At 38.4% G+C, this 26518-nt stretch overlaps 1 protein-coding gene across 1 annotated transcript in view; it reads left to right on the top strand.

Moving 5' to 3' along the window:
* The window catches only part of LOC124606956 (pre-rRNA 2'-O-ribose RNA methyltransferase FTSJ3), a 117254-nt gene extending 96866 nt beyond the window's left edge, over positions 1-20388 (top strand). Inside the window, exons 12-13 of the mRNA XM_047139093.1 lie at positions 1424-1611; positions 19482-20388. Coding sequence (XP_046995049.1) covers positions 1424-1611; positions 19482-19743 — 450 coding nt within the window. The 3' untranslated portion in view covers positions 19744-20388. The remainder of the gene's footprint in view (positions 1-1423; positions 1612-19481) is intronic.
* The last annotated feature ends 6130 nt before the right edge of the window (positions 20389-26518 follow it).

Raw genomic sequence — 26518 nt, 5'->3', positions numbered from 1 at the left:
TATCTGAATAATTTCTGTTAACTCATCATACATTTCATCAATCATTTCATCATCTGTGGAGGTAGTTGGCTTATAACCTTGTACTACTGTGGTAGGCATGGGCTTCATACCTATCTTGGCCACAATAATGCGTTCACTATGCTGTTTGTAGTAGCTTACCCGCATTCCTACTTTTTTATTCATTATTAAACCTACTCCTGCATTACCCCCATTTGATTTTGTATTTATAACCCTGTATTCACCAGACCATAAGTCTTGTTCATCCTGCCACTGAACTGAGATGAATACACCAAGCAGATTCAGAAGGATGTAGGTTGCAGTAGGTACTGGGAGATGAAGAAGCTTGTGCATCCCACTATATCTAACTTTAACCTATCCATTTCCCTTTTTAAATTTTCTAACCTACCTGCCCGATTAAGGGATCTGACGTTCCACGCTCCGATCCGTAGAACGCCTGTTTTCTTTCTCCTGATAACGACGTCCTCTTGAGAAGTCCCTGCCCGGAGATCCGAATAGGGGACTATTTTACCTCCGGAATATTTTAACCAAAAGGACGCCATCATCATTAACCATACAGTAAAGCTGCATGCCCTCGGGAAAAAGTACAGCTGTAGTTTCCCCTAGCTTTCAACCGTACGCAGTACCAGCACAGCAAGGACGTTTTGGTTAGTGTTACAAGGCCAGATCACTCAATCGTCCAGACTGTTGCCCCTGCAACTACTGAAAAGGCTGCTGCCCCTCTTCAGGAACCACACATTTTTCTAGCCTCTCAACAGATACCCCTCTGTTGTGGTTGCACCTACGGTATGGCTATCTGTATCACTGAGGCACGCAAGCTTCCCCACCAACGGCAGGGTCCATGGTTCATGGGGGGGGGGGGGGGGGGGGGTTGTATACAAAGTAAGGCTGCTGATTAGTTGAAATACTGACTTTGTCATTGTAGAAGAGTTTGGTTCAGATTCAACTGTTTCCCTAAATCATATTAAGCAAATACCGAGGTCTTGCGTGCCAGTCTGGTTAAGTTGAACTCATACCCCATCTTTAATCAGTTCAGTGGTAATACAACATGGCACTTCCAACATTCCTTTCACTACTTAGTTCAGATAATACCATCAGATGTTATAATGTGATGAAATAATATTTGAAGTACACATCATTTACAAACAAATGACAGTTATGCCTTTATATTCTAGGTGCACTTCAGATTATTACATAAAATTTGGGCATGGAACCACATTAAAAATGTTAGAAGGATCACACACATGTGTGAAAAAGCAATACTTTGACTAAAGTAGTGCATTTCTACCTTGTATGATTTTTAATAAATTTTTGCATACTGTGAGAATCCATACAATGCATCTCTGTTTCAAAATGCCTGTAAATATTATGTAGGCTCATGGTATATTGTTCTCCCATTTTTCAGGAGCTTGTAGATGAATACAAGAAGAGAATGGAGAACCTCAATGTCCGGCCAATAAAGAAAGTAATTGAAGCTAAAGCACGAAAGAAGAAGCGAGCATTGCGGAAGCTTGAAAAAGCAAAAAAGAAGGTGGAGGCACTCATGGACAATGTTGATGTTTCTGATCGTGAAAAAGCCAAGCAGATCAGGCAGTAAGTACTCTTTCTTTTTTAAATGAGTTAAGTTACTTACATCCTCACCCCCTTACATTCCACTCACGAAACCCAGCAACAGTTTTGCCAGTTGCATACACACATAAAACTATTGTAAATGGTGCTCTTGGTGAATGTTTTTAACATGTAACACTTCAGCTCATTAAAGTAACTCCATAATAGAGAAAGTGAAATTTCCTGACAGATTAAAACTCTAGTGCCTAAAATGTTAGTTAATTAATCTGCCTCTGCTATAACTGCTCTACTTCATGCTAAATCTTTGTTACTGTGTACTGCTGAAGCAGTACCCATTGCTAAATCCGCTGCTACCTTCTCTTTAATTTGCAGTTACACTTGGAAAAATTGCCTCACCAATAACCTGTGTTTTTGAATTACGTAGACTAGATTCATTCGTTCATTTACTCACACACGAAAGATACATTGTCTAAACTTGCAGTAAAATTTAACCATATGGTTACTTAGTAAGCAAATGTCCACATAAACTGGAAATTAAAACTGTTGGTCCATTATTAATGTTACATGAAAGATTCTTACAATAATTGAATTTGTTTATTACTCTGACTTACTAGGATCTGGTCAGTATAGCAACATTAAGCAACAAAATCATTTAATATTTCTGTTTGTACATCACTACTTTTCCACACTTTCCAGAAATCTGATGAGCAATATTTATGTATTGTTTACAACTCTAGCTTAAGAAATTCTCCTCGCCAATAAGTATGAATTTAATAATACTAGTTAAAGAAAGTATTGCTGTGATAAGGCTTCCTCTTCTCTCTGAATCAGACAAAACTTTTGGCTAAGCAAAGTTAGAATAGTTTCCGCTGTGAAATCTCTCTTTGAGTAAGTAACTGAATTTCTGATAATTTAAGTACACCAACAAAAACAATCAATTTCTGAAAATATAGTATAATTGTATAGATAAAATATCTACTCACAAGGGTTGCCAGAAAAAAACACAGACAAAAGTTAAGGAAATGTGAAAGCTTTGGGAGCCAGTGGCTCCTTCTGGCAGAAGTACATCTTTCCTACACATATTGTCTGGTAAGTCTTCCCCGTCTCTGTGTTCTGGCCGACTTTTCCATAACTCACCCCATTTCCCAAACCTCAGCAGTCCTTTTCCTTCACCCCTCTTCCTACCCCATTAATCCTTCTGGCAGAAATAGGAGCCACTGGCTTCCAAAGCTTGCACATTTCCCTAACTTTTATAAGTGTTTTCTCCTGCTGTCACACGATAAAAAGATTTTTATACATCCAGTTATATGATAATTTAAATAGTAAGAGATGATAAATGGCAGCAATGTTTTTGTCAGTACAGCAACTGTTTTTTTGAGGAATTTGTTGTTTAGCTCTTGTTACCTGCAGTGTTTCTTCTTACCTTGTTGGGGTTACAAGTGGCTGTCGCAGAAAGATGCGTGATCTCTGCCCTTATCCTATTGTAGTAACTGAAAGGTGTTGTTACTACAAATGGTGACCCTCGACAACCACTTTGCAACAAATTATGTTGAAAAATATTATATCCAAAATATTGCTCTTTGAATGTAGTCTAGCCACAGATTTGATGTGTAATAAAATTTTAAATGACTCCAGGGAATTGCTGGATGGGATTTGCTGTGCAGTTTTAAAGAAGACACTATTTTAAGGTAGCAAATAGCGTACAACTGATCAGATATATCTGTTTGAGGACGTGCACATTCATTAGCGATGTCACCTCACTTTAAACTTCATACTACACCTTCACAACTTGTATGTCTATATAATAGTGTTATCATTTTAATGGCACGGTTCATATGCTGTTCACAGTCAGTATCACTAATGTTTGATGTTAACACTTTTGATGTTCACACTTCTCCCACTTGTTCGTCTTTGGTACACTCTTCATGAAGTTCATGTAGATGCTATCCACCATTAAAATTCATGTGCATATCTTCTATTCTTTATCTTTTGCCTGTGAATCTTCACCAGGAAAACACCTCTGTCCACCTTTTCATTCTCAATCCTCTTCTCTGGCTTCTTTAAATATATCCACTGTCCTTGTGTACAATAAATAACCAAAGGCTCTGTATAGTGTTCATCAAACAGCTCTACAGCACCATCCTTATGTGCTGAAATAACAATTTAAAACACATGACAGTTCTCTCAAAATTGACTTCATGTTGAACAACATACTTTTCATTTAATGCTCCTCTCACCAACACAGTCGAAATTACTGTTCCTCCATGTTTTCACTTTACTGACTTCCATAAACTTTGAACACTAACATACTTCCATTTCTAACTCGCAGGTCAACTGTCAGCTCTCGACTGTACAACACAGATAGCATTTAATCTTAACTAGGCGTAGCAAGCAATAAATTAACTTTCAATGAATTATTGCATTTTGCATATATACTAACTAGGCGTAGCAAGCAATAAATTAACTTGCAATGAATTATTGCATTTTGCATTTCGTAATAGAACATTTACACACACACACACACACACACACACACACACACACATGTGTAATTTTTTTCATATTTATTGTTCCTAGGAACAGAAATAAGTCAATAAATATGAAAAAAATTACATTGGATACAAAAAACATATAAGTTAACCAGTAAGCATCATCTCTCAGAATGGAAAGTCACCGGTTAACAAAATTTCCATCTCATCCTGGACAGAGACTCGAACATGGATCCCTTGCCTTTCACATTCTTTTGCTCTACTGACTGAACTGTGCAGTCATGACACGTTACCTGAAAGTGCAAGTGTGAAGAGTGTGTATGGAAAATGTCTGTGCGAGCATACACAGTGGCTTGCTTAACAACATTAAATTTATTGACGATGACAAAGATCAAGAAATGACAGTGCAGATGGATAAGCGGACAGAACATCCAAGCAAAAGTTAAAGCTGAGTAAGTCAGTACAGTACAAATTACATTAGGATGGACACGAAGTTGACCGTATTTACTCGAATCTAAGCCGCACTTTTTTTCCGGTTATTGTAGTCCAAAAAACCGCCTGCAGCTTAGAATCGAGCGCAAAGCAAGCGGAAGTTCTGAAAAATGTTGGTAGGTCTTTCCACAACCAACTTCTGCCGTCGAATACATGTAGCGCTACACGGGCATGCTTTGTAGGCACAAAGATAAATACTGGCGCCAAAACCTCTGCGTCAATAAATAAATTTAAAAAAAAAAGGTGGAAGACGAGCTTTTTTTCTCCGCCCTGAGTTTCGACCACTGCATTTTCATACATTATCCAACGAAGTAAATACAAATTCCGTATTGTTCATCTTCGAATGTAGCAGCATTTCAATGTACTACGAAAATCCGACTGGCAAGACTGTTTGGGGTGTTTTTCAATATGGCCAACTCTACGTTCTGAATTTTTTCCTACCTGTGAGAAGAGATGGTTGCTAATAGGAACTTTTATGAATTGTGAATCATATGCAGTATTCTCTTCACCATAAGAATAATACGCATATAAACATTTTGCCATGTATTGTTTCGTGTTTGCTGCTATCTCATTTAATTCCTGTCTGCCTAATAAACTACGAAACTAGAGAGAGACAACAGCAAACGCTGAAGAACATACATATCATGTCATGTTTATATTCGTATTATTGTTATGCCTAATTGTGATACAGTCAGAAATGAAGCACGGCAGTTGACTAGATTTTTAAATCTAAGATGACTCTAATTTCTGTGCAGAACGTAATACACTGAAGAGGCGCCTGCAAAGATTTTCAAATGGAGAAAAATTTTCGCTAAACTCTGGTTCAGAACGTCTTCTATCATACGCCGTCTATTATTTGGTTCTTGTTGATCATTATCAAAGAAAGCAGCAGTGTAAGTAACATCAAATGGCAGTCTCTTGCCATCATTTCGCTAATGAGACTATTCCTCTCTTATTTTTTTTTTTTTTTTTAATTGTAAGCAGCGGTAGCGCCTACAAAAGCAAGCCGTGCTGCGAGCAGCGACATGCCGTAAACACTCATTATCATCATGCAAGAAACAATGCACGACACAGTACAGTAATGCATTTTCAGCTTAGTGTGACGTAAACACCTATAACAAAGAGAATGACACTTATCAGATCAAAGGAAAATAAGCAAACAATTCAAACCAGACGAAGCACGTGAAAAAGGAAGGGTACCCGTATAAATACGGACGGAGTGCCTGACGCATAGCAATGGCTACCTGGTAAAGCTTAACTGCTAAGCTTACGACTCGAACCAAACTACTGTAGCTGTATCGCCATTCATTCAACCTAAATTGTGTCTCATATTATAATGGACCAACTTTGTTTCGATTTGGAGGTGCGGCCTAAAACTTTACTCTCCCCTCGAATTTCGAGTCTCAAATTTCAGGTGCGGCTTAGATTCGGGAAAATTTTTTTTCCTCGATTTCGAGTCTCATTCTTCAGGTGCGGCTTAGATTCGAGTGCGGCTTAGATTCGAGTAAATACGGTGAAAGGTGTGGAACTGAAGTATTTACCCCATTGAAAAAGCAGCAAAGTGGACACAGTGAGTGTGGCATTGATGATGTGTTATTAACCAGCAAGTTCTGCAACATTACAAACAGTGCAACGAAAGCCCTCTTCACAAGTAATTCACAGCTAATGTCACACATGACTGGATGACTGGGCATCATGGCTTGCTAAGAAACTCTGACGAGGGGACGGCGTGGGGTCAGAAATGGTGATTGGAAAATAGACTCACCGTTAAATCATCCACCCTGATGGGCCATGTTTCAGGAGGTATAATTCTTAGAAAATGGATAAGATGAATATACTGAACATCTGTTAAAATGGTATCAATTTTTAAAACATTACTATAGGTTAGTATGAAGTTCCAGGCTAGTACACTGAGGGGCATGAATTCAACCCCAGTTCACAGTTAATTTTGTTTTTCTTCTCCCTTTTTCTTCATCCTTGCCCTACTTTTTACTTTTGTTAGGCAACTGATGTAACTGCCTTCACTAATTAAAGTATGCTACAAAATACACTCAACAAGTACGCACCATGTAGGAATTATCCGAATAGGACAGAAATTGCTAGATGTGACCTACATGTACAGACAAACAAATGATTACAATTTCAGAAAAAAATTGGATGATTTATTGAAGAGAAAGTGCTTCACAAATCGAGCACAGTAACACATTGATCCACCTCTGATCCTTATGCAAGCAGTTATTTGGCTTGTCATTGATTGAGAACGTTCTTAGTTGTCATCCTGAGGGATGTCATGCAAAATTCTGTCCAGTTGGCATTTTAGATCATCAAAATCCAGAGATAGTTGGACAGCCCTGCCCATAACACTCCAAATGTTCTTGGATGGGGAGAGAGCTGGCGATCTTGCTGGGCAAGGTAAGGTACAGCAACCAGTAGACACACTATGTTGCTGAAATGCAATCCCAGGTTGGCTTGCCACGAAGGGCAACAAAATTGGGTCTAGAATATCAACTGTGTTGTAAGGGTACTGTGGATGACAACCAAAGGAGTTCTGCTGTGCTAAAGAAATGACACACCAGACCATCAATCCTGGTTGTCCGGCTGTATGGCAGGCAACAGTCAGGTTGGTATCTCGCCGCTATCTGGAGCATCTCAATACACATCTTCAGCCTGCAGTTTCACCAACTGAAGTAGAATTGCCTTCAGTGCCAGTGATGAGTCACACTTCAAATTCAGCCCCAGTGACCAGCAGTGGCATGTTTGAAGATTCCCTGGACAGCAGTAGGATATCAAACTGACTGTCACCTACCATGCAGCCCAAAAACCTGGAGTGATGGTCTGTGGTCCCATTTCTTTCCATAGCTGAGCCCCTTTGGTTGTCATTTGTGGCACCCTTACAGCATAACAGTACATTGGCAATATTCTGCACACCATTTGTTGCCTTCCCAGTTGAGAACTTTTGGACCATTATGGTAAGGGCCTACAACCATTTTCAGTCTTGATGAACTAACACACCAATTGGACATAATTTGGCATGATATTCCTCAGGAGGACATCCAACAACTCTATCAATCAATGCCAAGTTGAATAACTGCATGCATTCGACCCAGAGTTGAACCAGTGGATTATTGACTTGCTGAATTTGTGAAGCTGTTTCTCTTGAATAAATCATCCAGTTTTTCTGAAATTGTAATAATTTGTTTGTCTGTGCATGTACTTCACATATCATGTCTTCTGTCCCATTCGGATAATTTCCTTGTGATACATAGGTTTGTTTTTTCCTTAGAGTGCACACACACACACACACACACACACACACACACACACACACACACAGAGAGAGAGAGAGAGAGAGAGAGAGAGAGAGAGATATTTAATATGCAAAATGTGCATATGAACAGTAATAGTTCTTGCATCATGACAAAGTCAACTTGCCACAACAGCATTTAGTTGCAATAAATTTAAGGGGAATGTTATGTCATTACTGTTCTGCAATATAGGCTTTTCATGTTAATTTTGCAGCCATAAGCCCAGTGTCTGGTCTAAATTCATTCAGGTCTTTTCAGTTAATTTCAGTCTCATACACCAATGCCTTTCAACACAGACCTCACCTGTATCAAATCCTAGATCCCAAACACACCAGTCTAACACCATACATGCTCAGCTATTTCACCATTATGAAAACCAATGCCACTGTAATTGTTGGTACATAAATTCATTTTGTCACCTTTCCAGTGATGATAGCTTGTGAACGAAGATGCATCAAGGTGAGTGGCTTTAGCATGAGATAGCTTGCACTTTAAACAAGCTCACCATTCAGTTCATTCTATGATTCCCGTCACTAATCTTGACTTCTTTCTTGTGAGAAAAATTATTCTATCTATGATGAGTGAGATGACATAGTTTCAAAAAAGACAACTACATCTCATTTTTACTAAAAATGACGTGTAAGAATTAAAGTTGGCAGCTTTTTATTTAGATGATACATGGATTCACACATATTACACTATGCATAAATACTCAGAGAGTCATAGTGTCTGAGCAGTATTCTCAAACAAAAGTGCTGGTCTACATTTGATTGTTGTACTATGCAGGGTATTGGCATAAAGATGTGTTCATATTACAATACTTCACTTGTAAGAATACTGGAATGTATACTTTTACTCCCTTTCCTCCCTGTTTCTAGAGTGTCAGGAATTCACTTTGCTCGATAATACAGGGTTTGTATATGGGACGAATGGTGTGGAAAGGGAAAAATGTTGGGTAAGTGTAAAGGAGTGGGAAAGGGACTAGTAGAGAGTCAGGCCACAAGAACTGCTGGAGTGGGCAATGTGCTGGAGCTAGGTGGTGCCCATTTATCCGTTGTGATTTGGGTTTTTAGTTGTTTCTTTTAATCACACGAAGCAAATGCTGGAAGGATTCACTTTGAAAGGACACAAGCTAATTTCCTTTCCCATCCTCAGCCGATTTGAGTTGCACTCCATCTCTAATGACTAGGGACCTGAAAAATTAAATTTGCATTTGCGATAAATGTGAATATAGGTGCAAATTATGTCTAAAAAAAATTAGACTGCAAAATTAGCTGACAAGTGTATTTTTCATGACAAATTTTATAGAGATGCATTGTTTTACTGGAGATAGAAATAGCTTTCTTTTATACATATAATAAAAAATGAAACCAATTTTTGATTACTGATGTTGCACACCATCAGGTAAAGCCCAGTTTGGAAAGATAATACGCATAAGAACATGTCGGCAAAATAAAAAGTGCTCAAACACAACGCACAAATCATGTATCATTGTGCTTGATGCTCTGATGCCATGCCAGTTGTGGGCAGTTGAATGGTCTGTACAGGTTGATTCATGAAGATATGTTATTCTACAAGTAAAACTAAAGAAAAAAGTTCATGTAAACGTAGGCCTGCAAATGGTTAGTTACGGAGTTATGGCTAATAAAAGATTTTGCCTGAAATTTCGCAACTGCACTAATATGAAGCCATCACAAAACTGTACAACTTTAGAGTAAAGCATGATTTCCATTTATTTTGTTGTTATTGGTTTGGTGAATCTAATAAAACATGTCCCAGACGTGTATCTGCAGTGGTTTTCCAACATCCAGAGAAGCATAGATTATTATACAAGTAAATTTGTTTACTTCCCATCAAGAATGTAGAAACGTTTATGTCATTGTTGGCAACCATTATTGAGTTGTTTCAGTCGTTTCCTAACCTTGAAATGAGTTAGTTTTCTTTATTATTCAGTGAAATAACATAACAACAGTGTATTTAAATTAAACCACATAGTAACTGTTGTTGTTTTGTAGGTTATTTATGAAATAGGGATGCCTTTCAAATTCACGACAGAGGAATACGCCGATATGGTGTTTATTTATGGCAAATGTGATGGTAGTGCCATGGCTGCAGTTAACCAATATCGCGAACATCATCCAACTCAGAGGATTCTGATTGCACGAACCATTAGTGGAGTATTTCGAATGTTATGGGAGACAGGTTCTCTACCTAGCATTAATAATCAGTACGAGTGCTCGATATGTGAAGACAATGATGAGGATATTATGGATGCTGTTCAGTGTAACCCGGGTACCAGTACACAACGTATCTCTCAACTATTAGGCATTTCACCATCTAAGATAGAGTGTACACTGAAGTACAATAATATCTATCCTTACCATAAACAATAGTGCCTCATTTACATCCGGGAGATCCTGCACTTTGCTTGGAGTTGTGCAACTGCTTAAATACTAATTGGCAGTTACACAAATACATTTTATTTACTGATAAGGCACAGTTTACTCGAGATAGTATAAACAGTTTACATAACGAGCACATGTGGTCTGAAGCAAACCCACAAGCAACAGTAAAACGCAATTTCCAGCAGCAGTTTAACATAAATGTGTGGTGTGGTATAATCAACACACACTTTATTCGACCTTCATTTTCTCAGGGTGTCTAACTGGCAAGCTGTACTTACAATTCCTTCAAGAAGAAATGCCCTGCTTGCTCGAGGATGTTCCACTTGCTACGCAATTTCAAATGTATTTTCAACATGACGGTGTGCCTCCACATTTCACCAATGCCGTTACTGCACATTTAAATGAACATTTTCGCCAGAAATGGATTGGTCATGGTGCTACACGTCTGTGGCCACCCAGATCGCCCAATTTAACACCAATGGATTTTTGTGTACGGGCATGGAAGAAAGACAGTTTATGAGGACAAAGTCAATACACGTGAGGCATTACTTGCTCGCTTTATGAATGCAATAGACAAAATTAAAAATAACCCTGTGAAGCTGAAACAAGCAACGAAATCTGTTCATACACGTGCAGCTAAATGCACTGGACTCGGTGGAGACATTTTTGAACATTGATTGTGAATGTATTGTGAAATTGTATGTACACTGTACAATTTCCTTAACACTGAGCTTTGTTTTTTCTGGATTAACATGGATTCACACGTGATATGGTATTAATAAAAGCACATTATCTGACACATTCATACAGTTTCAGTTAACATTATTACCATCATTTTTCCAAAATTAAATTCTCTACAACTTCTGCTGAAAGCTTTGTGCAGTTGTCTGGAATTTAAAAAAAAAACAAATTGGGCCAAGTAGTTAATAAATTAAAAATATAATGAAATTACTTCTTTGCTTCTCTGGAAGTTCTGGAAAACTACTGCAGATATGTGTCTGGGAAATGTTTAATTAGATTCACCAAATCAATAACAACAAAATAAATGGAAACCTTGTACAGTTTTACGATAGCTTCATATCAGCAAAGTTGCTAAATTACAGGCAAAATCTTTTACTAGCCATGACTCCATAACTAAACATTTGTGTACCTAAGTTTATATGAAAATTTTCCTTTAGTTTTACTTGTAGAATAACATAATAAAATATTTCCTTATTTTTCGTGAATCACCCTGTATGAGATGTATGCCGTGTAATGTCACATAGAAACAGCTGTGGAACCTAGCATCTTGCATCAAAGAAATGCATTTGTCTGTTTGCTAGCTAAACTTCATAATGCAGACACTTCAATGTGGCTGTTTGAGGTAGTGGTTCTTTTTGAAATGCCAGTCTCAGACAGCCATTATTGAATGTTTTGTGTTGTACATTGCTCCTTGGTTTCTTTTCTTATTTTGGTCCATCACAGACTTTGATTATGACTGACATAACACCTCAAGATCCAGGCATTCACAGAGGGTGGAATTATTGGTAGCTGGGAGCTCCTATGTTAGGCGGTTATTTGGCACCTTATGGACATGGCTGCCAAGGAGGGGAAGAAATCCATTGTGGACTCCTTGTGCATATTGGGTGGAGTCTGTCCAGATGTAAAATGAGTCCTCCTGGATGCCATGAAGAGCACAGAGTGCAGCCAACTGCAGGTGGGGCTCATGTTGGTACCAATGATATGTGTCTCATTGGATTTGAAGAGATTCTATCTGGTTTCGAGTGGCTGTCTGAAGTGGTGTAGGCTGCCAGTTTTGCTTTCGAGATGAAAGCAGAGCTCACCATTTACAGCATAGTTGTCAGCACCAGTTGTGGACCTTTGGTACAGGGCCAAGTGGAGGGTTTGAATCAGAGGTTCACATGGTTCGGCGACCATGTAGCTGCAGATTCCTCAACTTGTGACATAGGGTGTTGGGATTTCGGGTTCCGCTAAGTAGGTTAGATGTCCATTACATGCAGGAGCTGGCACGCGGGTAGTAGGGACTACGTGGTGTGGAAAGGGTGGTATTTTAGGTTAGAGGGCCTCAGGGAGAACACAGAAAGGGCTTCATCTCAAAGGGTGCAGGTTGACATAGGAAGAATGTAGATCTAGGAATCCTCGGTATAATAGTTGTAAATTGTTGTATCTGTGTTGGCAAAGTACCAGAGCTCCAAGCACTAATAGAAAGCTCTGATTCATACATCATTATAGGCACTGACAGCTGGCTAAAGCTGGAGATAAGTTCAGCCAAAATTTTTGTGAAGGACCTAAAGGTGTTCAGAAAGGATAGTCTAAATGGAGTTGGTGGTGGTGTGTTTGTTTCCATTACAGGTAGTTTATCTTATAGTGAAATTGAAGTAGATAGTTCCTGTGAGTTACTATGGGGAGACGTCATTCTTAGGAGGAGGAGATTAGCCTTTAACGTGCTGTCTACAACGAGGTTATTAGAGATGAAGCACAAGCTTGCATTAGGGATGGGTGAGGAAATCAACCGTGCCCTTTTGCCCTTTCAAAGGAACCATCCCAAAGGAACCATGCCTGAAGTGATTTAGGGAAATCACAAAAATCTAAATCAGGATGGCCGTACGCAGGTTTGAATCATCGTCCTCCTAAATGCGAGTCCAGTGTGCTAACCGCTGCACCACCTCATTCGGTTGGCCATTCTTGGCAACCGGAATAAAATAATAACTGGATCCTTATACTGATCTCCCAACTCAGATGAACAATTGCTGAAAGGGTTCAAAGAAAACTTCAGTCTAATTTCAAACACTTATGTGACTCATACAATTATAGTTGTTATACTTGGTGGCGGTTTCAATTTACTCTCGATATATTGGTGAAAATACGTGCTCAAATATGGAGGTACATGTAAAAAATCATCCAAAATTGTGCTAAACACATTCTCTGCAAATTATTTCGTGCTATTAGCTCATGAGCCCACTTGAATAGTAAACGATTCTGCAAATACATTTGACTTCTTAGCAAAAAATAATCCTGAGCTAATAACGAGCATCAAAATGGATACAGGGACTGGTGAAAACAGGGTTGCCATAATTATGACTGAATACCAAAACTGTCAAATCCACCAAAAATAAATGAAAAATGTATCTATTCAAAAAAGCAGATAAAATTTTGCTTGATGTCTCCCCGAGAGACAATCTCCATTCCTTCCGAATTAACAGTGTAAGTGTAGACCAGATGTTGCTTGACTTCAAATAAGTACTATCAACAGCATAGAGACATTTATACCAAATAAATTAACAAATGATCGAGCTGATCCACCCTGGTACACAGAATAGATCAGAACACTGTTGCAGAAATGATGAAAAAACCATGTGAAATTTAAATAAACATAGATTGGCGGTCTTTTACAGAAGCTTGAAATTTAGTGCAGACTTCAATGTGAGATACTTGCAATAGTTTGCACAACAAAACTTTGTCTCAAAGCCTGGCAGAAAATCCAAAGAGATTGTGGTCATATGGAAAGTATACTAGCAGCAAGAAACAATCAATACTTTCTCTTTGCAATAGGAATGAATACCATCAATGACAGTGCTGCTAAAGCAGAGTTACTAAACACAGCCTTCCAAACTTCCTTCGCCAAAGAAGACGAAGTAAATATCCCAGAATTTGAATAAAGAACAGCTACCAACCTAAGTAACTTACAAGTAGATATCCTAGGAGTAGTGAAGCAGCTCAAATCACTTAGTAAAAGCAAGTCTTCAAATCCAGATTGTATACCAATTATGTTTCTTTCAAAGTGTGCAATAGCTCCATACTTAACAATCACATACAACTACTTCAACAAAAGAGCACAGGTCACACCAGTATTCAAGAAAGGCAATAGGTGAAAGCTACTAAATTACTGATGCATATCATGTCAATTTAATAAGTCATGCTTACAAAATAATAACATGAATTATTTACAAACGAATGGAAAAACTGGTAGAAGCCAACCTCGGGGAAGATCAGTGTAGATTCTGTAGAAATATCACAACACGTGAGGCAATACTGACCCAATAAATTATCTTAAAAGATAGGTCAAGGAAAAGCAAACCTACATTTCTAGCATTTGTAAATTTAGAAAAAGCTTTTGACAATGTTGACTGGAATACTAAGTTTCAAATTCTGAAGGTGGCAGGTGTAAAATACAGGGAGCGAAAGGCTATTTACAATTTGTACAGAAACCAGATGGCAGTTATAAGAGTCAAGGGGCATGAAAGGGAAGCAGTGGTTGAAAAGGGAGTGAGACAGGGTTGTAGCCTATCCCAAATGTTATTCAGTCTGTATATTGAGCAAGCAGCAAAGGAAACCAAAGAAAAATTTAGGTTAATAATAAAATCCATGGAGAAGAAATAAAAACTTTTAGGTCTACTGACGACATTGTAATTGTCAGATACAGCAAAGGACCTGGAAGAGCAGCTGATCGGAATGGACAGTGTCTTGAAAGGAGGATATAAGATGAACATCAACAAAAGCAAAACGAGGATAATGGTATGTAGTCGAATTAAGTCGGGTGATGGTGAGGGAATTAGATTAGGAAATGAGACACTTAAAGTAGTAAAGGAGTTTTGCTATTTGGGGAGCAAAATAACAGATGATGATCGAAGTTGATAGGATATATAATGTAGAATGGCTATGGCAAGGAAAGCATTTCTGAAGAAGAGAGATTTGTTAACATCGAGTATAGATTTAAGTGTCAGAAAGTCTATTCTGAAAGTATTTGTATGGAGTGTAACCATGTGTCAGACTGAAACATAGATGATAAACAGCGTAGACAAGAAGAGAATAGAAGATTTCGAAATGTGGTGCTACAGAAGAATGCTGAAGATTAGTTGGGCAGATCATGTAACTAATGAGGAGATACTGAATAGAATTGGGGAGAAGAGGAATTCATGGCACAACTTGACTAGAGGGAGGGATCGGTTGGTAGGACACGTTCTGAGATATCAAGGGATCACCAATTTAGTATTGGAGGGTAGCGTGGAAGGTAAAAGTCGTAAAGGGAGACCAAGGCATGAATACACTAAACGGATTCAGAATGATGTAGGTTGCAGTAATTATTTGGAGATGAAGAGGCTTGCACAGCATAAGAGTAGCGTGGAGAGCTGCATCTCTGGGCTGAAGAAGACGACGACGACAACAACAACAACAACAACAACAACAACTACTACTACTACTTCATTAATGTTGATATGCAGCATGATACTGAAATATGTATTATGTTCAAACATTATGGATTACATCAAAGAGAATGGTGTATTCAACATGGGTGTAGAAAACATTGTTAATGTGAAACACAAGGCTTTTGACACTAATCAAATTGTGTGCTTATGGAATATTGTCTCAGTTATGCTACTGGTTTTGTGATTTCCTGTCAGAGAGGTCAGTTCATAGTAATTAATTGAAAGTCATTGAGTAAAACAGAAGTGATTTCTGTTATTCCCCAAGGCCATGTTATAGGCCCTCTTGTTGTTCCTTATCTATATAAAAGATTTAGGAGACAATCTGAGCAGTCATCTTAGGTTGTTTGCAGATGATGTTGTTGATCATCATCTAGTAAAGTCATCAGAAGATCAAAACAAATTGCAAAACGATTTAGAAAGGATATCTGTATGGTACAAAAATTTGGTTACACAATAAATCAATGAAAACTAAAGGCCATGAATTCATCTAAATACCTAGAAATTACAATTACAAACAACTTAAATTGGAAAGAGCACAGAAAATGTTGTGGGGGAGGCAAACCAAAGACTGCGTTTTATTGGCAGAACACTTAGAAGATGTTACAGATCTACTAAAGAAACTGCCTACACTACACTTGACCACTCCCCCATGGAGTACTGCTGTGTGGTGTGGGATCCTTACCAGGTAGGATTAATGGAGTACATTGAGAAGTTCAAAGGGCAGCATATTTTGTATTACTGAGAAAGAGAGGAGTGTCACAGACATGGTACAGGATTTGCAGTTGGACATCATTAAAACAAAGGCATTTGTCATTGTGGCAGGATTTTCTCACAAAATTTCAACCATGAACTTTCTCCTCAGGAAGTGAAAATATTTTGTTCACCTTGACCTCCATAGGGAGAAACAAATATAATTAAGGGAAATCAGAGCTCGCATGGAAAGATATAGTTGTACATTTTTACCACGCGCTGTTCAAAAATGGAATAATAGAGAATTATTGTGAAGGTGGTTTGATGAACCCTCTGCAAGGCACTTAAGTGTGATTTGCAGAGTATCCATGTAGATGTAGAAAAGATCAACAATCCGTATGACCACTTTTGTTTTTGCAGAAACATAAAACACGGGTGTAGGCTGGCTGCCATGTGAGAAGGAGGTGTGACTTGTTTCCCCCTCTGCTCTTCTCCCTCAGGCAGTCATAACTCTAGTTTGTTTACACTCACAGCTGACTGCCGGTTTATAGGGTTCAAACTTTGCACTATACCAACCAAAAAACAAACCATCAACATATTTCAACCACAAAGAAAGTCTTCCTATAATGTCTGAATTTTGGGTTCCACGTGTGCATATTGTACCTTGTTAGTTCTGTAACATTGTCAAGTACAGGTTGCACTGTTATGAATTCCCAAGGAAGGTAGGAATCAGGATTCTGTAGACTTTGTAACTATTGAAATAGGTGGGAAAAGAAAAATAATTTTGAGGAACACATTAAATAAGGGAAGCGCTCATTTTGCTGGAGGAAAAATTCTGCTGCTTCTCAACAGAAACAGTCATTTGTTGAAAGCATAAATAGAACCATAACGAGAAAACAAGCAAAGACTGTTATGTAAAGAAAACTGTAGAAGTTTCTGTAAAAGCAAACATTCCAGTCAAAAAGCTCCCCAATCACCACTTTGTTTTTAATAGTTAATTTCAAGAGACAAAGGCTTCATCTTTAGGCACATAGTATGATAATTGCATGATTTGTGCATCTAATAATTTGTAAAAAAAAGAAAAACTGATCCAAATTTCACCCAAAATAAATGCAAATTTTATGAAAGGAGGTACTACATTTTCAGCTCCCTACTAATGAGTACAGTCGTTAATGACTTCTTTGTCAATTTGATGGTAAACCCTAATGTTACTTTGTTTTTTATTTTCACTGTTGCAATAATGTATCAAAGCTCAGTCCCAATGACAACAATATCACTGAAATTTTATAAAAACAGAAATAAATAAAAGAAGATGGCCTAAATAAATAAATTAATGAAATAATTACCATGATTGTAGCATCATGATGTTAATCATGATAAAGAGTTAAATCGTAGCTTAATTCAGTAGAGGTCTTGGTTTTAATATTTCTTACATCATAACCAGTTTTGAGGTTTATACAAATGTGGTTGAAATAATTTTATGTATATGTGAACATCTGTCAATGTGGTCTCAATTGGAATGAGTTTTGGATAAAGTAAAACCCCCTTTTTACACTTTCCAGTGGACTGGCCCAGAAAAGTGTAAAATACAGGAAAACATAGGAAACACAGCAAGCAAAAACAAATAAATTACAAAAACCAAAATAATTATTAGTTTTTGTTTCTTTCTAGCAGCAGTTAGCTCTACTTGTCTCTCCACAGTATACAAAGCATCAAATCCATTAACATCACATGATCAACTACCAGTGCCTCAAAATGCTAGTAGCTCCCATAGCTTCTCTACTGCTTGGCACAACTGGGTCTTGGTCGTTGTCATCATCATCATCATCATCATCATCATTCTCTTCACCAATCATCTTTCTCTTCCCTTCCTCAAAGTGTTTGGTAATGATTCTGTCTGCTTTGGCACCTCACAAGTGATGACTGAAGCATCAACACTGACATTCTCTTGAAACGTGGGTGATATGCCTATCACAGAAAAATCTGTAGGCTCAGACAAATTTTCTTCCAGTGGTTCCTGTGAACTTAAATCCTGCTTTCATGAAACAGGTAGAAATAGTTAAAGGAGTCAAATCCATCTACACTTTGTCTGCATAATGCATAGCATCCAAAAGTGACGCAGTCACAGATTTTGGGTTCCTGCCATTATCATGTATAAAAACAGCCTTCTGGACAAGCATTTTTCTATATTTCCATTTAGAACAGATGATTCCCAGATCTTAACATCTGAAGCTCCCTCATGCAATTAGGAGGCAGGAACACTAACTTAATATTTCTGAGCTGCAGGATGTGCTGGACATCTGTCAAGTAGTAACATAATTTTTTATTTTTTGCTCCCATTTTAGTATCCAGTGCATGCATGGTGTATGTGAAGATGGAACTGACAATCCATGCAGTGCTTTTGGACATGATAGGCACTAAATTTACAGCTTGTTGCCAACAAGGAGATCTCTAGGTTCAGGGACATCTACATGAGAAAGAGAGCGGAATTGCCATTGTGTTATGGAGGATCTTGATCAGGAATGTTTATGTCTGACATCAGATTGTACCAATCGTAGACTGCACACCTAGAACTGATTAGCATATATCACAATTTGTGAAAGCCCATTATAGAAATGGCCAACTTCAAAGGCAATATTTATTTGTATAAATGACTGTGAAATTGAATTAAAGCTGTTGTAATACAATGCAATGAGCAGATGGAAAGTTGCTACTGGAGTCACTATTGCCAGATCATGATTATTATTAAGACAAAGTCTCTGTATACTTCCCCACCCTTGCAAAGCCTGTGAACCTATAATACAGGTGGCTGTGATCCCAACACACCATCAATGAAAATCTTGCTTACAGCACTAACGGTACATTACATGATCAGTAACGTTGCATACTGTCTGCATTATCTGCTTTGTTCCAAGGCTGAACTTGAGCAGGAATAAGACACTTTTTTACAGAAATCTCTATGAAAATCAGTGTTAAAGTTTGTGATAATGTCAAAGAAAATTTAAAATGTGGGAAATTTTGTAACATAGAATTGTTTATAATGGGAAAGCAATGTATTGAGAGAATAGGACTTCTATAGGGACCAACAAAAATGAACGTAATTATCAGAAAATGTAAAATGCAGGAACATAAAAACGGCATTTTACTGTACAGGCTATTGTCACCAACATTTGAGAGTTTTGTGTATAGATAATGAAAGGATGAAATAATTATTGAAGTACACTATCAGTGCAGCAAATTTTTTTACCATTTGAAATATTCAGTTTCTAATTGCTGTAAATGTAACGTATTTTTATTTTGTTTTAGGCTGTACAAGAAGGCGAAGGGCAAAACCAAGAAAGAAGTTACATATGTTGTTGCAAAGAAACACACAGCAGGAAAAAGGTTTAGAAGACCGCCAGGAGTTAAAGGCCATTACAAGGTAGTGGATCCAAGAATGAAAAAGGATAATCGTAGGGCTAAGGCATCTAAAGGGAAAGTACGAAAAAATAAGAGAAACTCAGCTGGTGGTAATCAAAGGAAGAATATGAAATCTATGGGCAAGAAAAATGTTTCAAAAGCAAAATGATTTTTTAAAAAATTGCACATATGTACATTGTGTAAATATACATTGTAAATATTCAGAAATCATAGATTGTGTAATGGAGACCTCATCAGTTTTGACACATGTCATTTTTCCAATCAGAACTTTGTCATTGGTTGACTTTGAGTTCCATCTCTGTGTTATGTGGTTGTGACATTCACTGCAGATCTTACAGTTTATTGTTGTTATATAACAGTGATACATTATTTGCCTAGGTTTATTGTCTTTAGATGTTCATTTATAAAAGAGCCTGCATTTGTGAATGATAAATTTTGTACAGTTAACAGTTTGTTTCTAACAAACAACGTTTTGGACAGAAATACTTGCAATGTAAATTATTTGCAACTGTGTGAGTTCTTAGCTATGATAGTAGTGTACTGACTTGTATCTGTCTTAATGTTGATAATGTTATTGATACACCTGTTTCATTCATATAAGAAAGCTTAAGTTGGATCTAAGTGACAAAAGCTTGATGTGTGGCGTAAGTTTTTAAAAGTGTTTCTTTTTTTGATAACACTGTCTAGTGACAATGTGTTATTGTTGTTCTGTAAAAATTGAAATTCTTCTCAAATTTTATATTTACTAGTTCCCTTATTTATCAGTGAAATTCTTCAGATGTCAATAAAAATTTCCTCAAGTTTTTTAAAAAGGGTTTTATTGTAAAAATGTTGGTTACTAGACCCCGTACCTGGTGTTGTTACTGCTAAAGTAACATACAGAATGGAGAAATAATTAAATGTTGGGATTAAAGTTTTAAGTAAGGGGTGGATTACATTGAGGTGGCAAAAGTCATGGAATAGTGATATTCACATAACACATGGCATTAACATTGCCTACAAAAGTTATAAAAGGGCAGTGCATTATCGTAGTTTTCATTTGTACTGTGGTGATTCATGTGGAAAGGTGTTGGATATGATTATGGCCACATGACGGGAATTAACAGACTCTGAACATGGAATGATAGTTGGAGCTAGATGCATGGGACATTCCATTTCAGTTTCGTGAACCACAGTGTCAACAATGTGTCACTTAACTACTGAGAGTAGCGGCGTTTGCATAGAGTAGGCAGTGCAAATAGACAAGCAACTCTGCATGAAATAACCGCAGAAATCAGTGTGGGGTGTACAACAAATATATTCATCAGGACAGTGCAGCAAAATTGGGCATTAATGGGCTCGCCATTTTTTCTCGAAGTTCCAGGCTTTATTGTGAGCACCTTACAAAAAATGTATGTTTCAAAGTATTGGCCATCGCTGGCCACTACTTTCTAACATCTTTCGGGCAGCATACGAATCCTGCGCGCACTATCTCCGACGCCGAGAGTCTACGCCAGGAATTGGAACATCTGAGAACTGTATTTTGAAAAAATGGGTACTCAGAGTGGCAGATTCAACGTGCTCTCCACCCAACCACTACAGCACAACCTGTGGAGATGGATGAAATCACGAGGGAGGAGGTAGGCACTGCGTTTATTCCATATACAGACGCACTCTCAGAGAAAATCGCCCGCATTTTGAAGAAACACCGGGTCGGAACTGTGTTTTGTCCTCCGAATAAAACTCGTGCACTGGTGGGGAGTGCCAAAGATGGCCTCGGTTTGAGGAAGGTCGGCATGTACCAGATTCCGTGTCAATGTGGCAAGTCGTATATTGGCCAGACAATGTGTACCATTGAGGATCGATGCCGTGAACACCAGAGGCACACTCGACTGATGTATTCGAGCAAGTCGGCGGTCGCTGAACATTGTTTGTCGGAAAATCATGCTATGGAGTATGAACGCACGAGGATTCTGGTACAGATGTCGAGATACTGGGAGAGCGTTGTTAGAGAGGCCATCGAAATTCGCACCAATGAAGACCTCATAAACCGTGACTGTGTCTATAATCTTAGCAAGGCTTGGGAACCAGCGATTGGGTTAATCAAGAGTAAATCGAGCAAACGTATAGTTGTGATGACCGCGGCGGACAGAGCCATCACACCGACGTCATCTCAGATACCGTCGCAATCTGTTCCACCACGCGACCGTGGCACGGACAGCGGAAGGAGCGCGCCGCGGGCGGAAGGTATTTAAATCGGCCACCGCCGTGACCAAACCCAGTTCCCTCTGAGCAGCCATAGCGTACGGATCTCCGTGCCGGCACGTTCACAGGAGCTCAGTCCGTCCGTTCACCTGATGAAGGCGACATGTATGACTGCCAAAATATTGTGCCCGTTGGACACTGTAGACCGGCAGTACACCCATGGATATTTTGATGGCAGTAGCAAAGTTGTAGACCTAATATATTTACAACAAGTGGTCGCAAGCAATGTGTGACATACAAATAAGTGTCCGTTGCTACATGCAATGTTCATTCAATTCATTCAAACAATTTATATGGATCACACGTCACTGCTATCGTAGTACTCTCTGCTAGGCCATGCTAATACTGTCTGAATACTGAACGGCCAAGGCTGGCAGAAGCAGCACTTATACTCTCCTCTTTTAGAGGCCGCTCATGTCGTGGTGTGGTCCTAATCAGCGCACCATTGGCGGATGTCGTTTCACCGCCTTCTCTTCTCTTGCGTTCTTCATCTTCTTTCCGGCACTTGTGGTTACGCCAGAACAGTTACCATGTCAGTTGGACCCTAGATGACTAGAAACCTGTGGCCTGGTCACAAGAGTCCCGATTTCCGGTGATGGTAGAGTTCAAGTGTGGTGCAGACCTTCTGAAGCCATGGAGCCAAGTTGTCAATAAGGCATTGTGCAAGCTGGTGGTTGCTCCATAATGGTGTGGCTGTTTCCAATTGAAATGATCATTGACTAGAAATGGTTATGTTTGGCTACTTGGAGGCCATTTGCAGCCAATCATGGATGTCATGTTCCCAAACAATGATGGAATTGTCACCAGGCCACAAATGATTGTGATTGGTTTGAAGAACATTCTGGACAATTCAAGCGAATGATTTGGCCACCCACACTGCCCAACAGAAATCCACTGAACATTTATGGGACACAACCAAGAGGTCAGTTCGTGCAAAAAATCTTGCATCAGCAACACTTTTGCAATTATGGATGGTTATACAGGAAACATGGCTCAAAATTGCTGCAGGGACTTCCAATGACTTGTGTACATGCCATGACGAGCTGCTGCACTACTCCAGGCAAAAGGTCGGACACAATATTAAGAGGTATCTGATGATTTTTATTACCTCAGTGTATGTGACTGATTAAAGTGGAAACTTGGAAAGATTGATAATGCTATCATAATACCAGACCAAAAAAAATGGGTCAGTTTGAGCAGATACACAGTAACTGAGGAAGTCATTTTAAAAAAGCAACATTATTTTGGTTTCACATAAATCAAATCATTAAAAAATGGAGAAATCTCTGAGCGTTCAACGCCTGAGTAGAACTGGGAGGAACCATTAGTATGAAATAAATTCTCAAAATCAGGATCTGTAGTCTGACCATTTGGCCTAAATTACCTGTGATGCCTCAAAGTCCAGTTTTCCTTTCCAGTACTGGTGAAATTAAGATGAACTTCATTCTTGGGTACAAGTGAAAAATATGACAATATTCTGCCAATTTGCATGAGTGCCTTAAACAACTTGCAGGTATAGTATAACATCACTTTGATGATGGTGTGTGTTGGACAAGTATTTTTTGAACAGGTAAATGATGATCACCACCACATTTTTGTACTGAATTAGATAATCTACTCTTTGGATGTATGTTTTATTTGTGCACATGTATCGTGAGGTGGATGGATGCATTGTATCTGCAAGGGAAATGACGGTAAATGTCATACTGCATTCCTGGTGCCTGCTGGTCAAGAAGTTTATTCCATGTTGTCAGTTCCTGCCTTGGAGGTGTGATGCATGCCATAGAAGAAGAGCAGCCGTGACAATGCCTATGATGTAACAGGGACAAGAGAAAATTTGTTGTGCAGAAGACACTCAATTAAAATCTATTAGTGAGACAAAATGTTATTGGACTTTGTCCTTATCAATGTTTTTGTGATGTTCGAATTAATATAACAGCTTTGTAACACACAGTTCCTATAAACAAGAGTACAATGTACAATATGTTGCTAATGAGAAGCCTCTCATTTATTTTGAGAGCTGGATGTTGGCCTTGTGCTCTTTAACTTCCAGCAGTATCTTGTCATTTAAATTTTGCATAATGTGATTCATGAGCTGGAAAATGACTTGTTCTGTGGAGGAACCCTTTTGAAATATGAATCAAGACTGACTATGTGTCTTATTTTGGGGTAGGTGTTTTATTATAGTCTTGTGGACAGAATGTTTTCCAACACCTTCCAGAAGGAAGTGAGCAGTGAGACTGGTCAGTAATTATTAACATCTGTCACACAGTGTACCTTGTAAAGGGATCTGGTTGTAACATGTTTTAGTGTGGAAATACACACTGTGATAGTGATGTATTGCATACGCAATTAAATACATTGGATATATGTAAAGAACTGGATTTTAGTGATAAACTTGAAATATTAACTCCTGAGACCTTTTGCTTTGAGGAAGTTAATTATATTCTTAATTTCTTTGATAGATCATGGAGAAATGATGATTCAGCTGCATGTATGTTGGCATTTCTTCGTACATACATTCTATTGCTTTATCCATTGAAACGTCCACACCAGTTTTCTGCGATAATTTCAGAAAGGATATTTACATTGACTAACTCACTTATATTGCTTTTGATAGGCTGTTTTCTTAAATAATAAATCCTCACAGTTCCTAACTGGTTTCCCAGTGTTTCTTCTTACTATCGCCAATATAGGTTTAAAGTTAGTATCTAAATTATTAATATCAGACATTATAAGGATCAAACGATGGAAAATCCAGGATAGACTGTAACAATATTATGAAATATGAACAAGGAAAGCATTTCTGAAGAAGAGAAATTTGTTAACATCGAGTATAGATTTAAGTTGGTTCAAATGGCTCTGAGCACTATAGGACTTAACATCTGAGGTCATCAATCGCCTAGAACTTACAACTACTTAACTCTAACTAACCTAAGGACACCACACACGTCCGTGCCCGAGGCAGGATTCGAACCTGCGACCGTAGCGGACGCGCGGTTCCAGACTGAAGCGCCTAGAACCGCTCAGCCGTACTGGCCGGCTATAGATTTAAGTGTCAGGAAGTCGTTTCTGAAAGTATTTGTATGGAGTGTAGCCATGTACGGAAGTGAAACATGGACGATAAATAGTTTGGACAAGAAGAGAATAGAAGCTTTCGAAATGTGGTGCTACAGAAGAATGCTGAAGATTAGATGGGTGGATCACATAACTAATGAGGAGGTATTAAATAGAATTGGGGAGAAGTGGAGTTTGTGGCACAACTTGACAAGAAGAAGGGACCGGTTGGTAGGACATGTTCTGAGGCATCAAGGGATTACAAATTTAGCATTGGAGGGCAGCATGGAGGGTAAAAATTGTAGAGGGAGACCAAGAGATGAATACACTAAGCAGATCCAGAAGGATGTAGGTTGCAGTAAGTACTGGGAGATGAAGAAGCTTGCACAGGATAGAGTAGCATGGAGAGCTGCATCAAACCAGTCTCAGGACTGAAGACCACAACAACAATGAACAATATTATGAAATCTCCTTGTAGCGGAGATGTTGAGTCACCGATGGCACGACAAAAACCTTGTCACAATGTAAGCTTTCAGCCAACAAGGCCTTTGTTGAAAATAGATGAGACACACACACACACACAAAGCTCACAGACACATGGCTGCAGTCTCCAGAGATAGTAGTCATGTGTCTGAGGGTTGCGTTTGTGCGTCTGTGTGTGTTGTCTGTTTTCGACAATGGCCTTGTTGGCCAAAAGCTTACATAGTGACGGTCTTTTTGTTGTGCCTATCTGTGGCTCTGCATCTCTGCTATATGGTGAAGACATTACAAACAGCTTTTTTAATCACTTTGCTTAAGACTGCATAGTAGCTTCTTTATTTTGCTTCCTTTTGTAAGCTATGGCTTACTTGTTTGTTGCCAGTGTGTACTTTATTGTTTTCCTGGAAAAGAAGCTATCAAAGACTGATAGAAAGATTTTTATAAGTACATTACATTTAGAATTGATATTGTACGCATACCTCCAGTCAGCTTCCCATAAGGATGCCCTGAAACTTTGTTTCTTATTATTTCATTAATTACTCTCTGTTTTTCATTACACCACTTCATTGCAATCACGTAGGTTATAAAGTATGGCTAGTTATGCGTAATGATCAAGATGCCATTACTCCTTGATAAATATTTATATCGTTAAGTGTTCTGCAAAAATGTTGTCTATAAGTGTACTGTTTTCATGGATAAGTCTCTTGGGAAATTTAAGAACAGAACTCTGATTATATATATTAAGTTGCATTTTCATTTTTTTTCTTTTATTGACATTAAAATCTCCATAGCTTACCATTTGCTTTCTTTTGTCTGTTGGGTAGCACAATAATGACTTAAATTTTATGAGAAATAATTGAAAATTTCCCTGTGAGGCTCTATACATTGTATTAATTGTAAATTACTTTTCCAATAGCAGCAGCTCACAAGCACATTCCTCTAAGTGTGGAACTAAGCAAAAACTGTTGGTTTCAATAAGAGTTGAACTTGATGTTGTTTCAATGTACATGATGACTCCTCTTCTATCCACATTTTTCCACAGAAATAGCCTGTTAGTTTATAGTTCTCTATGTTTAACATATAGTTTTCTGTATTTAGATGGTGCTCACATAAACATAACTCTCATACTTCAACACCCTTTC

The sequence above is a fragment of the Schistocerca americana genome, chromosome 3, assembly GCF_021461395.2.
Source record: "Schistocerca americana isolate TAMUIC-IGC-003095 chromosome 3, iqSchAmer2.1, whole genome shotgun sequence".
NCBI lineage: Eukaryota > Metazoa > Arthropoda > Insecta > Orthoptera > Acrididae > Schistocerca > Schistocerca americana.
The sequence above is the reverse complement of the archived record's forward strand: the minus strand, read 5'-3'. Positions and strand labels throughout refer to the sequence as shown.